The sequence below is a fragment of the Symphodus melops genome (assembly GCF_947650265.1).
Source record: "Symphodus melops genome assembly, chromosome: 7".
In the NCBI taxonomy this organism is placed as follows: Eukaryota; Metazoa; Chordata; class Actinopteri; order Labriformes; family Labridae; genus Symphodus; species Symphodus melops.
Genome location: NC_136697.1, coordinates 20,339,830 through 20,354,026, shown reverse-complemented (window position 1 = coordinate 20,354,026; position 14,197 = coordinate 20,339,830). Strand labels below are relative to the sequence as shown.

The following is a 14,197-nucleotide window of genomic DNA, read 5'->3' as shown; positions in this document are numbered from 1 at the left end:
AAGTACAACTGAGTCTGAATGGAAAGTCACAAGTTAAGTATTTGTATTAATTTACATTCAGCCTGAGGGGTACATGAATCTCTATGCCTTTAATTGACACCTCTCCAAAAGCTGTTACAGTTGCATGACTGTGCACCTGTCAGAGAAAATGGCTATGATTTATAACAGACCTGAAGTCTTCATTTTCTGTTCACTAAAGACAAAACTTTGTTTGATGAATATTGAATGAGGTATTGGTGTATAGTACTTTTATCTGATTTTCTATTTATTTATTTTTTGACAGGTTCGTGTTAGCGTGTGGACGTTTTACTGTAGCTCCAAAGACATGAAGCTAAAAACAGAACAGTGCAGAAAAGAAAAGAGCGAGCATGAAAAGAGCTGAGCAGAACAAAAAAAGAGAAAGAAGAAGAAGAAGAGAGTAAAAAGCAGAGAATCAGGAAAAAAAACTCTCCTCTTCTTCATGCTCAACCCTGCTCTATTCAGCTCTGCCCATGCGGATATTAAATTGCCTCTGAGCTGTCTCTGATCTGAAGGAGGTTGGACTGTTTAAAAGTCCGATATCACAGTGCCTCACTGCTCCTATCTCTGCTTTTTCTTCTCCAAGAACAAGTGCACTGTTTACTTTTGAAGGTCCCACTTTCATTTGGGTACGTTTGCTTTTCAGACAAATTTGACAAGAAACACAAAAAACACGAAAAAACATCGCAGCATGGATGTTTGGTGTGTGCTGACGTCGGGGACGCATTATCTCGTTCAGTCAGATGCAGAAACTCATTCGAGGAATCCTCCTCCAGTGTTGCGTCCGCTCTTTCTCAGCATGTAGGTTGCGAACGCCTTATGCAAATAAAACAAAGTCCTGTCTGCAGCTTTTAATCCACTGTCTACATTTAAAACATCCTCATCTCTCCATCTCCTTTCTCTTTGTCTCCCTCCCTCTCCCTCTCTATCCCCCTCTCTCTCTCTCTCTCTCTCTCTCTGATCCAGCTGCTCATTTGGCACCAGAGCAAAGAAATAAATGAAGTGCTCCAGCGGAAGGAAGGCTGAAGCGTTGGGAGAAGGATTGTGGGTAGAGGGAGCAAGATGAGGATTTGGTGAGGGGGTTTTAAAGACAGTTTATTTAAATGAGTGTCTTTTTTGTGTTGGCTTAATACATGAGTGGGACATTAGGCTTGAGGCCACTGCCGTCCAATTATGCTTTCAATGGATGTTGAGTTAATCAACCTGTGTCCTTGGGTGATATTTTTGTAATTCTATTGAGTGCCTTGCTGGAAGTTTAAAATAGCAGTGTTTCTTCTTTTAGGTGAAAAAAAAAAAGTAAACAAGAAATGTTTCCCCATGGTGAGACTGAAGGGTTGCGCTTTTGATTTATAATTTTAATATTCAGGATTTTAAAATTAAGACGCAAAATCTCTCGAGAATAACCTGCAAAGCTACCTACTCAACATGTTATTACACTTTTATATTTCCTGTGCAAAACAGCAGCATCTGGTTTTAAGCAACGTTTGTTTTCTGTTGAGTTTTTTTCCCGAGCTATAAAATAGCAACTTCTTGGAGTCTTGTCATCACAGTCCGGTTGCCAGGCAACCAGCCAAGCATTTCCCCAAATGTCAAAGCACTTCTTCAAACATCACCGTTTCCCCCCATGGGAGTGAGGGGCATTTTCAGCCTTTTGTAAGCTAGAGAAAGTGGAGACATAGAAGGAAACTGAGCAGAAAGAGATTCTGGAAGCAGAGCTAAAGAGGCAGCGCGGTGGAGGTCACTGGCTTGGTGGAAAGTATATAGTCAGGTTGTCAGCCTTGCTAGTAGGCACCAGAATTACTTGTCGGTCAAACTAATTGTACATATTGCTATCTTTCAGCTCTTATTGCTGGTAAAATGATGCTCTGAAACAGCAGAACATCCATCAGAGACTATAGGGTTTGTAGCCATAGACTAGCTGTAGCCCCAGTTCATGGGCTTCAGTTAAGGAAGCTAATTCTGGCTCTATGCAGCCCGGATGTCAACAAGCATAAAGAACAGATCGCACTTTGTACGAGCAGTGAAATCTAAATGGTATTTGATCAAGAAATGTTCGATAAAAAAAAACGGGGTGTTGGCCGCACGTTCAACTGGCACATCCACCAGTTCAATGCTTACCCAGTATACCCCACTGATTCATATAATTACATTGTGCCCACTTTCGGTGTGCCCACTTTGTGCGGTTTCTTGGCTTTAAACTAGTATTTTTGTTAAACCAACCACATGCTTGGAACGTCCCTTGTCTGAACACTATTGAGAAGGTTCCAGAGTGGGCACATATACCTTCTAAATAAGGACAGAAAACAAATACAAATAAAAAGAGTAGAATACTACAGTAGCAAAATCTAGCTTGCGCTGTGTGACCCTTACAAAGTGAATGAATAAAGGGAACAATTGTAGACAACAAGACACTTCACACACACATACACACTGTTCCCAACGCACGAAATATCACTAGAAGAAGTCTCTTAGAAGAATACATACCCCTAGAGTCCCTGCCAATACAGAGCCATGACGACACCAGCTTACTGTGTAATATTCTACAGGCACATGTTTTAACCAAATGGAGAGGTACACACCACTAAATAAACACACTGCATTACACATGCAAGTTTTTACTTTGACAAACTGCTACTTTGTATACACGACCGGAAAAAAGCTAGCATTAGCTTGCTAATAGTTTGGACTGTGTGGATTGAAGAGTGAAAGAGGTTCGATATTGTCAACTTCACCCCACACTTAATCAAAAATGTTGTTCTATCATTTTGTCAACGAATACATATTTTGATTAAGCCATAAAGTACCGAGCGTAACCAAAATGCTAAACATGCTATGCTAATGATCGCAGTTTAAATGCACAAGCACTACTAATAACGTTAGCATTATTATATATGATCTCCAGGTATTAAGGACACATAAACTTAGTTCAGAAGTTATGAACGGCTAAAACTATAAACGAGTGATACAGCAAAAAATCTTCAAATCTAATTTACACAGAAATAAAGAGCAATATGTACATGAAAGACGCTGATACAGCAGAAGTAACGGACAATCCGCCACCTGTAATTTCACATCTGATACCACTCGGCACTCTGATATGCCTCAGGTCAGACAACAGATAAAACAGGTTTTCACAGCAGATGGCCAGAAGATGTCTCTGCAGTATCCTCATGCACATGAGTGAACTTCTCTGACCTAAGATACAAGTGATACTGGCTCATGCTTGAATGATCGAAAAGATAACCTTAACAAAACTATGGCTACTCAAGGGCCAGTAACTTGCTTTTTAGGGATTTTCACAGAGTCACTAAAATGCAATTTGGTCTTTTGAACAACTTTTGAATTGTTATGGGGAAAAAAACACAAGGTATCAATAATAAAATCTACATTACCTTCTGTTCAATTTAAGTATTCCATTAATTCACGACAGGATTACAGTAAACCAGCACTTTAAATACCCAGGCACTTTTATTTCCTACTCAAAGGAGTTAAACTATTTGAGTGAAAATGTTTTGTCAGTGCATGGCAACTGCAGACATTATCTAATGAAGACAATGTCATAAAAGCTCTTGAACACAAAACACTCACTTGAGCTGCTAAATTATGATCATTTTCAGCTTTCCTTTTGTGTGTGTGTTTTTTTGTGGAAACTATATATCTTAAGTAATGGGACATTTGGTTGGACAAAGCAAGCAATCAGATCACATCCACTTTAGCTTCAAGGAAATGTAAGACAGAACAAATCCATGAAGTAATCAGCAGGGGGGATCAATAATGAAAAAATTAGAGTATGCTGCCTATCATTCTGCTCTTGGACAACTCGACTGTACAATTCAACCCTCAGTGAATAGCTCTCAGTATAAAACAATGCCTCAGAATAACAAGATGAAATGTTTGTACAATACAAGAACACTTAATCATGGTGACACCAACAACGCCCAAGGCCACTCAGTCTGCACTGGACAACTTAGAGCAAAAAAAAGTGAGATAGTTCCAGTCCACTTACTGCTATAGCCTCTACCAAAGGAGCCCTAAAGAGATACTGTGTCATTTATGAGAGAAATGTCAGATTAGATTATAGTCTAGGTACAGAGCTTCTGTGTAAACGCCTGGTTAGGTTAAGCGTCATGATGAAGAAGCCCCCTCCTCCTCCTCTTCTTCCTTTCTCCCTTATTCCACCAGTGTAACCCTGGCTTTACTCCCTGTGTGCTGCTGTAGTCACACCACGAGATAAGAGATGCTGTGGTCTGAGCACTTTGTATACTTTCCTTAAAATTGTGGGGGATATGGTGCCAGCAGTTTTGTGCTGTGGCACAAAGTGGATTTGAAAAGCTTCAAATTGAGTCAAAATGCATGGTCGAATTTCATCTTGGCAGTCTAAAAATGCTGGGATGGTTCATTTAGTGGAGAAGAGCAGTGCAGGGAGGCTGAGTGGAGCCAAGTATGGCGGGTGTAAAGATGCTGCTAGTTTGAGGAAATGTGCATGATAACAAAAGGGGGTAGGGCGCAGTACATGCTGTTGCAATAACTATAACATTTAACAATTACAAATACAAAAGCAAGAGGGGGATCCAGGATGAATATGTGGAGGCTGATATGGGAACAAAAGCGAGCATGCATGCATGCATGCGATGCTGAATGAAACAATGCGTCCCAGAAAGCAGACAGAGCACCTACCTTGACCACTTCTGTGTGCATCTTCTTTAACCGGAGCACCACTGATGTGGGAAAAAAAAGATTACCATTAAAAAAATAAAAATAAAAAATAAAACTCTTGTAAGCTTTTAGCTGCAAGAAATTCGAGAGCAAATTTGTTAAAAAGAAAAAAAATGCATAAATAAAACAGTAAAAGCTAGTGGCTCAGCCCAGCTTGCTCTCCAAGGGATAACTATGTTCTTTTCAGGCTCTTCATCAAGAAAAAAGCCTCATGTTATTCAGCACTACGCTAGCCGAAACGGCTAACGTAGCCCGTGTCGATATTTAATCGAAAATCCGGTGGGTACAGCTATGCTATCCTCATGATTTTCCGTCATTCCGTTGTGTTTTGGTGAGGATATAAGGCAGCAAAGAAAAGGATGCTCTCAGGCTGTGGCAGCAGCGAGCTGGTCCCTTTCGCTCCTGCTGCCTACGGAAGCCCGGTCTGTCCAAAAATGCGTTTTGGTTTTTTTTTTATTCAGCACATCTCATACAGGGAAGTCTGGTAATATGATAACCTACATTTCTCTGGAATCGACATGCAGACACAAGAGGATAAATAATATTACCAAAAATATATATATATTTTTTCATACAGGAACATATATAATGGTCTACAGGTTTTTAGAAAATGTCTGATTGAACAAAAAAAACAACAACAAAAAATCGTTCGTTTCATCTCGGACAAAGTTTTCCCCTGATTTTGCCGTTCTTTTAGCCTTTAACGCACATATTAGAGGGATGCATGATTTCCCCTTTAAAAAACTCCTGTGAGGAATGATAACTGATTATGAGGCTTAATTAAATACTGATACCTCTATGTGACATATACAATTGAACAAGACCATAAGCAACAAGATCATTTCCATGAAGTAAAATTGTAACCCCTGCTTCACAGTATTTAATGTTTGAGATAAAGAGAAAACACGATCTGAAATGGATTTTGCCGATGTTTTCCACAGCAAAGATTTACTGTGGGTAATATGTTTGACAATAAGCCTTGGCACTTATTATTTATAATATTTCTATTTTGTGTTAATATTCCTAAAATGTTTTTCTATGTCCCCTCCTGTAACGGTTGAATTTCCCCCTGGGGCTTTTAAAGTATTTTAATTATGACTTATTAGAAAACAGTTATTATGACCACAAGATCAGAAGAGACAAGAGGCTCCACTTTTTCCACAGGGGGCACCAAAGTCAATCCAAGCAGAAAGTTTCTCACATGAGCTTTAATAAGCACATTAATAATTGAGCTTTAAGTTTTTGGCAGAATAGCACACTTTCAAGTTATTGGTTTATTCTGCAATCATGGTAATATTCAAATATATGGTTAAGCCTTGATTTGAAAAGTTCCATTTATTAAAAACTTCAAGTTCATTCAGAATCTGGAATAAGTTCAAATGAAAATGGTTATTAACCTCCTGCATCAAAATTATATATATTTATGCCTTTGAGTTTTTGTTTTGGGTTTTGTTTTTTTTTACCATAAAATGAATACTTTGTTTTATAAGCACAATAAAGTTTTATACAGCAGATATAGATTTTAATAAGGCTGCACTGATCTTTATATATATATATATATACAGCTTCATAAGAAAACAAATAACATTCCCTTTCTTAGTGTCAAGCACCAATTTCATCAAAACAAATGTGGATTTTTTGCTCCCTCTACTGGAAGCATTTGAGCACTGCAAGTAGTCCTGAGCGCATACTGTATTTCAAAGAGCGGTACAAACAGAATAAAACAATTACCTGAATAATAAGAACAAGTTTCAAGATCTTGATTGGACAGTTTTATTTTCTCAATGACATTTATGAAGCCAGGAGTAAGGATCTGTTTTTGTCATTATTATACACAATGTCAAAACAATGAGATACTTTTCTTATCACCATCACATCAACATAATGCACACACGGTACCAACTACAGTCACTGAAAGCCCAGGGTTTGTTCACAGCGGGGTTGACCAAAGGAATCATGGGAGAAGCGTCTCTGTTAAAAACATAACAACCCCAATCATCAAGTCAAAGACGCTACTCAGACACCTTTGGGAGACCAGGTCTGGGTCCATTTAAGACGATCCATATTCTCCAAGTTCAGATTGAATGTTTACACTCATTCATAACTTCACGAGGGGTTCAGAGGAAAAAACACAAGAAAGACTTTACAATTCACTATCAGCCGTGGTCTGTCATCCTAGCGTGTGGAATGATTAAACAAAAAGTGTCAATTTTTATGTTTCAATACAAGCTTCCTCAATCAGTGCCCAGTTTCCTTATTCAAGAGTCTGAAAAATACTGATTAATTGTAAACAGCTGGAAAGCTACAAGGGGCTAAAAAGTACACAAGAACTAAAATGTCAAACATGGAAGGAGGGCTTTGTTGTGATTACTGGAGAGCCTTTTGTGTCATTTCGAATGTACTCTTTACAAAAAACACTGACTCAGCTTTTAACACACATTAAGCTTCTTTATAGGAATGTTAGAACATGATGTGGAGACGGCTAACATGTAGAGATGTACATTCAGAATACATTTTATTCAGCAAATACGGAGATGTGAAGATCTGTAGAGTGGGATTATTGTTGCTATTTTAATAAGATATTGTATGATTAAAGCTGTTTGTAGTTCTTCATGTTGAGTTTAGGAGCGACCTGAGAAAACATCCAATCAAAGCCAATGAAAGCATATGGCTTTAAAATATTGAATTCCTCCACATTTTATCCGTTCATAAAAGCTACACTGAAAAGTAAGTTGAAGAAAGTGGACAGAATTTTTGACTGTTTCTTCGTTACACATTAGATTTCCTAGCTAGCTAGCTTCATGCTAACTTCCCACTCGACTCATGCTAACTTCAAATCCTCAAACAAATGATTTTGGGTATAAACAACTTTTTGGCTTACAACTTAATGATGCACTTATTTTTTTGTTAGGTTAATACCAGTGGATCTCAACTAGAACTAGAACAATTGTCTAAAACTAGAAAAAGAAAAACACATTAAGGAGGAGTGGCTGCACAGGGGCGTAAAAGTTGATGTCTTGGGTTCATGAGGGTTTTTTGTGTGGAAGGTAAATGATTGACAAGATGACAAATTGAGTGCAGACCTACAGCTATGATCTGACAAAACTTCCACCCAAATAGAAAACACCAGACTGTCAAGTGACCTTAAAAGCTCTTTCAGTTCAGTACTCTAAACTTTAAATTTCTCTTCTGACATTAGGGACGTCTGATGAGTACTGTGTCTGAGCCAGTGTGTGGGTTAAGGACCACTTGCTTATTAGCAAAGCACATGAACAAAAACAACAAATAAAATGACAGACCAGGCTACAATAATAGACACCCTCATGCTTCACAGAAAAAAAAAAAAGAAAAAAAAAAAAATCACATATTCAGCATACACACGCACGCACACACACAAATATCTTCAAATAGTCTAGTGATGTTTTCAATTCATTATTTATCCAGGAGTGGTCAGAAACATGAAATGTCAGAAATAATATCCCAACGTCAATGAGCTGACAGTATCTGGAAATCTGGAAAACTATTCGGCTCTGAAACCTTAAGCTGATCTGTTGTTGAAAAAAACACTGGCATCTGGTGACTGTTTCCTCCCAGTTTTCTTATTCAACATTAATTGTCTCTCAAGACAGGACAGCAGGGTGTAAGGGAACCACTCTTGCATGAATAATGGCTGAAAACAATCCCAGGCAAATAGAGACATTTAAATAATTTACGATGTATTTACACAATAATCCATCTTATTTTTCCAGCAGTGTCTTTTCATCTTCTTCTGAGTGTGGATGCATTTTCTAGTCGCCCATCTTTACTTTTGACGTCTGCAGGAGACAAAAAGAAACGAGTCACGACAGAATATCAGGAAGACAAATGGACAAAATCATCACATGTGCACAGACAGCAGAGATCTATATGAAGTGCTGTGATATACAGTTATCTATGCATTGACACGTCTGAAGGGCTTAAGGAGAAAAAAAGGGGCAGCCATAAAGAAATCCGCTTGTGTGACTCACCTGCAGAATGGCTACAATCACACCGAACAGGCCGATCGCACTGCCAAAAATCTCCACGATGAGGATCTTGACGAAGAGGCTGGCGTTCTGAGCGTCTGCGAGAGCTGCTCCACTGCCCACGATGCCCACGCAGATGCCACAGAAGAGGTTGGAAAAGCCCACAGTCAGACCAGCTCCGAACATGGAGTAACCTAGTCAAGGCAGAAATTCAAATGAGTCAGACCTCCAGGGTGAATCATCCACAGCAGAACTGGACACAAACATCGAACTTCCCAGTCTGTTTGGAAACTAGTCAGTGTTAGGAGTATCTACAAATACTACCATGGACACATCTCTTTGTAGGTGATATCTTTCTCGACATCAGATTGTGAGTGTGAATTACAGTCAGGGGCTAAAAGCTATGAATATCAGTCATATCTGATTTGATTCTGTTAATTTGATGAGCAGTACACATTCTATACAACTTCAGACATCACACAAAAAGTACCTAAAAATGTTTCATCTGTTTTGTGACTGTAAGTCATAACTTTGACTTTTATACCAGACCATCCCGAGGAGAAAATGATCAAATTGTCAAACTACTTTTCGTTCACAAGCTTTTTCCTGCTTCTTTCCTTTTCAAATGTCTCACCAGCTTGGTAGTTCCTTGCTCCGATGGTCTCAGGGGTCGTTCCAGTGAATCTCTATAAAAATAAAAGATTAACTTTAGAACCAAATAACCATCCGTGTGCTCTGTTGTTGCCCATTACTGCTCGAATGTAAGATTGTGCTGTTCCCTGTCGAGCAGTGCTGTGCTCAAAACGTGGATGCGTATATATATATATATATGTATATATATATATATATATATATATATATATATATATATATATATATATATATATATATCGTCATGTCCACAGATGTTACAGAATCGATGAGGCTGCAAAGCTGTCATGACAGTTTTCTAAAAACAATTAACCTACGGTGGCGTTCACAATAACACCACGGCCATAGATCTGAGATTAAAATATTTGAACGTATTTCTCAGATCTCCGAGGTTTTAAATCGAAGTGTTAAAAGTAGAAGGATCCTTCCGCTGAGAGAATTCTATGTGGGACATGTTCATTATCCAAAGTCTGTCATGATATGGATCGTATCGTGACCTCTGTCTCGTGACATGTGTCATACTGTGGGGTTGTGAGGAAATACCCAGCCCTACTGCACAGTGTTCATGTTTAAAGATCAAATGGATATCTGTTTTTCTGGATCATAATCTACTAAAGATGCTCACTGCTTACCTCAGCCATGTTGCTGATTACAATAGCCATGATGATCCCATAAATTGCAACGGCTTCACAGAAGATGATGCTAGAGGGAGACATGAGGAAGAAAAAGGAAGAAAAGATTGAGCTTGAAAGGTGCAGCTTTTTCTTGTTGCCACAAAGTGCTGCTGTGGACCTTTTAGAACCAAAGCAGCTAAACCTAAAGCTACTGAGCGACATCACAGACGGGCTGATGTATTCATTGAGGCGCTTGCCTCGACTCCAGAAATAAGACGTTCCAATATCTTTATGGAGGATTTCAACATTGTCCACACAGTGACCTGGAAAGCCGTACTGTGGCACAGCGGTCAAGTGTTTGTGCTCTTCCATCGAGCAACACCTGACACCCCAGTGAAGTTTTCAACCTATACCCAAAAGGTGACACCTGCTAGAAAAATGTGGGCCTTACACTTGTGTACCTCCTGAATATGGCTCCTACAATAACAAAGCGTCCTGATTAATACTGGGTGAACTGTAAATCACAGGCTCCCCTGATAGTCACTTGTGGATTAGGGCACCCTGAAGGGATAATGTAGATACAACAACCGCTGAAATGTTTACATTACTTTGTTCATATTAAACTGCTCGTACTTTTCCCCTTGGCTGCAGAGCGTCGTTCGGGTTTGACTGCTTGAGTGTATTCAGCTGGTTAATAGTGAGTCAATAGGTTTCAGGATGGAGTCGTCAAAGATGGATGGATGGACTACTTTAAAATGCTCCAACCACACAAATGACTTATCTGTTTTAACAAACATAGAAAGGTAAGGATTTGACTTTAAAAAAAAAAAAGACAAAGAAAAAACTTGAATGAGCTTACCTGACCAGATTCTTGGTTTTGATTCGTGGAGCCTTCACACCACCACCGATGATGCTCGAGCCAGTGATGTAGATGCCCCTGGAAAGCACAAATTACAAGCAGCAGAAAAAAATAAACAGGAGGCAACAAAGTATCAGGTGATTTAAATGTTTCAGAAGAAGCAAGATCAGCTCTAGTTACTCATTCTTTTTGGGAACAGACGGAGGAGATTTTAAATACATCACCCACGCATCATAATAATCGGATAGATGAGTGGCAGTTTAAACAAACACCCTCAAATGAAATCCAGTAAATGGATACAACAGGGTGCGAAACTAAAAGGACCTTAAAGGAGCAGAAGTTTAACTGAAAAGTTATTTATTAATGGCAATAATATTAGTGCTTCAACATAGACCTTAAAGATGCATTGTTCCTGTAGATGCATGTATTCCGTCACTGAACAGATCAAACATGTGAGCCTCGTCACGTTTAACGGGCTAAAAAAATGAATTTAAAGGCGGTCATTTAGAAGGAGATCTTTGATTGGTGTGTTGATGTGATGACATTTAGAAAAAAAAACACCAGGTTGGGACATGAGCACGCTCTTAAGGGCCCACATTTAAAATATGAATAAGCATTTCCAACCAAGCAGTTTAAAATGGGCTGACTGGCTTTTTTTAAATTTATTTTTTTACACGCTCTCTTTGTTCTGTTACAATATGCTACAATGTTTCCGAATCAATGACATTTAAGTTTCTGTTGGTCTAATTCTGAAACTTTCAGTCCCAAGTTTACACATGAGGACCGCGAAAAACAGGAAGTTGCTCAATGAAATGGAAACACATTTTATGGAGTCTCACCCCCCCCCCCCCAAAAAAAAAAAATCTCCATGGAAACCATACTTATAATAAGAACTCACCAGGCAGCTCCCACCACAGACAGAGAGATGGCCAAGCCAATGCCCAGACTGGCCCACATAAAGGGAGAAGTCTCTGTCAGGAACCTGAACAGAAGAGGTACAGCTGAAGACGAGACTTTATACAGAAGGAGTGATATTAACAGGCAGAAACATGTTGACGTCATCACATTTCAGATTGTTTGTTCACATGGCAAAAAGGCTCTCTTTATTTGCTTGTTGTGATTTCGTCGACAGCTCCAAGTTAAAAAATAAAGGCTGGGACAGTGCATGCTTCCTGTCTCTGGAAGCAAATGATTTTTGTCAAACCAGATGAAGATTCAGATTTAAAAAAAACACCATATTTAAATTCACACTATAAGCCAGTCTATAATATAACCTCTATAAGAGTAAGGCCCTATTACCATAGCAACTATATCAAAGATAACGCTTTACAGCACTGTGCTCTATTTGATAAACTACAAGTAGTATTTGCTACAAAGCAGTACAGTGAGTGTTGCACGATTGTTCATCCTCGGAAGAGTTCATAGATAGTTTGGTTAACAAACAGTACAATCCTTGATTTTGAAAGCCCCAAATTTCAACATCTCCTTTTCGGCAACACATCATTTTCAGGAGGGCTCACAGCTCTATGCTAACAAACATACTTACTACAAAATAGGACAATAACCTTTTGGTATTTACATTATTAATTCATCTACTTGGGGGGGGGGGTATCTAATGTTATTGATATTATGCCAAAAAGAACATTTGTTACAAATTCCTACTGCTTTAATTTAAAAATGAAAAAAATGGTATTCACTATAAACTGTCAATTGTGAGAAAAAGATAACGCAAAGATTATGCCGGAAAGAGAACATGTTTCTGCTCTCGAAACTCTACATTCATCCAAGTATGAAATAACATGATGGAACTACTTTTAACCAGACAGGTGGGTGATTGTATACTTGTGCTTACCATGCTACATCAAAGCGGAACCCAAGGTCAAATATAGTATAGCAGATACCTGTGAAGACACAAACAGAGAAATCAGATGTGAAAGTGGAGCATGCAAGAAAGCTTAGCAGTCTAACATGTACAGTATGTTTCAGCATTAATAAACTTTTCCGATGAACCATGGGTGAAGCAGTGTCACACTCTCACACACACACACACACACACACACAGTCACAGGCATGGAGGGAAGTTCTCACATTAGTGTGATCGCTCACTCTCACGTGAAAACTGCAGCACTTCCTATTTGGGATCTCTTTTTTTTTCTTCAGTCAGCTGTGACATGAAAGCTAAAAGGCTAAAAGGCTAAAAGGTAGCTCTACTAAATTAAATGACACTTAAAAACAGAGAGAGAGGAGCAACCAAATTCCCAATAATAGCTCCCACCAAAGATTACCGCAAAACCAATTTATAACCACTATGATAGCACAGTCATTTACTGCAGCAGGCTTTTAGCTTTAAAGCTATTTGGCATTAGCTAAATATTAACTAGAGAGCTGCTAGCGTGGAAAATAGATCAGATTGATGGTCTTAAATAAATGTTGAAATCATGCTATGCAACGGAGTTTTTCCTTTCCTTTTTGGAAGTGCAAATCGCTCCAGTGTATTAAAAACAGTGTATTAATGCTAGCTACACCTAGCATTAATGTAGAGCTAACAAAATGGAAAACAGCCGGATCCGCTTTGGTCCCTGGTTTATCCAGATCCCGGACCAGAGCTGTCAAACATGTTCAAGAGAAGACTACTGCTGCATATAGTACATGTGATGGGTCATTTCAGTCATTATTTGCAAATGTTCTGGTCTTTCTTTTTTTTTTAAGGAAGCTGAAATCTTACCGACGATTAGTATGGTGCTCCAGAAGGCCAAAGTGACCCCCGTGTAGAGGATAGCGTGTCCGTTCATCATGCACTCGAGAAGCATCCACCTGTCCGTCTAACCTGCCGGATCACCCAGATTTCTTTGGTTCAAATCTAATATTTGACGCCAGTGAAGCCAAGACAACGAAATAATGCTGTTAGAGGAAACACAGACGGTCGATGGAGGAGGAGACGCTGGAGGATGTCAGCTGATCAGGCCTGACGAGCATGTGACAGGGGGAACTCGGGGGCTGCATTCGGTTTTTTTTTCCGCTACCTTGTTGAAACTATTTGGTGTAAGTGGTGAGGATAAAACGCCTACTTATTTTACTTGTGGAGTCATAAATAGTAACGATGACATGAATTTAGGACAGACATTGGACTTCACGCGGAATTGATAAGTTAAAGGCCTCTTAGAAACACGATAAATATGTACTCGAATGCGTCCTAGTAGGCTGCAGCTCAACTACCTGCAGTACAAAAAGTGGACGCTAGATGTCACTGACATAGAGGTGTTTGAGTCACGACTACAGTATAATGGCAGGAGATGTTAGTATTTACAGCCAGGAAACCACAATGTTGATCAAAA

The 14,197-nt window shown here is 39.1% G+C and overlaps 2 protein-coding genes across 2 annotated transcripts in view; both read right to left on the bottom strand.

Moving 5' to 3' along the window:
* Nucleotides 1-5,155, bottom strand: part of b4galt2 (UDP-Gal:betaGlcNAc beta 1,4- galactosyltransferase, polypeptide 2) — a 148,194-nt gene extending 143,039 nt beyond the window's left edge. Inside the window, exon 1 of the mRNA XM_079348170.1 lies at nucleotides 4,696-5,155. The gene's annotated coding sequence lies outside the window, so the exon portion shown is untranslated. The remainder of the gene's footprint in view (nucleotides 1-4,695) is intronic.
* A 1,338-nt stretch (nucleotides 5,156-6,493) lies between these two features.
* atp6v0b (ATPase H+ transporting V0 subunit b) lies at nucleotides 6,494-13,847 on the bottom strand. The gene is made up of 8 exons (XM_079348174.1): nucleotides 13,588-13,847; nucleotides 12,715-12,763; nucleotides 11,761-11,844; nucleotides 10,863-10,940; nucleotides 10,022-10,091; nucleotides 9,373-9,424; nucleotides 8,742-8,932; nucleotides 6,494-8,549 (listed from the first exon to the last, which is right to left on the bottom strand). Exons 1-8 carry the CDS (start codon nucleotides 13,670-13,672, stop codon nucleotides 8,523-8,525), a joined length of 636 nt encoding a protein of 211 aa, XP_079204300.1. The 5' UTR covers nucleotides 13,673-13,847; the 3' UTR covers nucleotides 6,494-8,522.
* Between the last annotated feature and the right edge of the window lie 350 nt (nucleotides 13,848-14,197).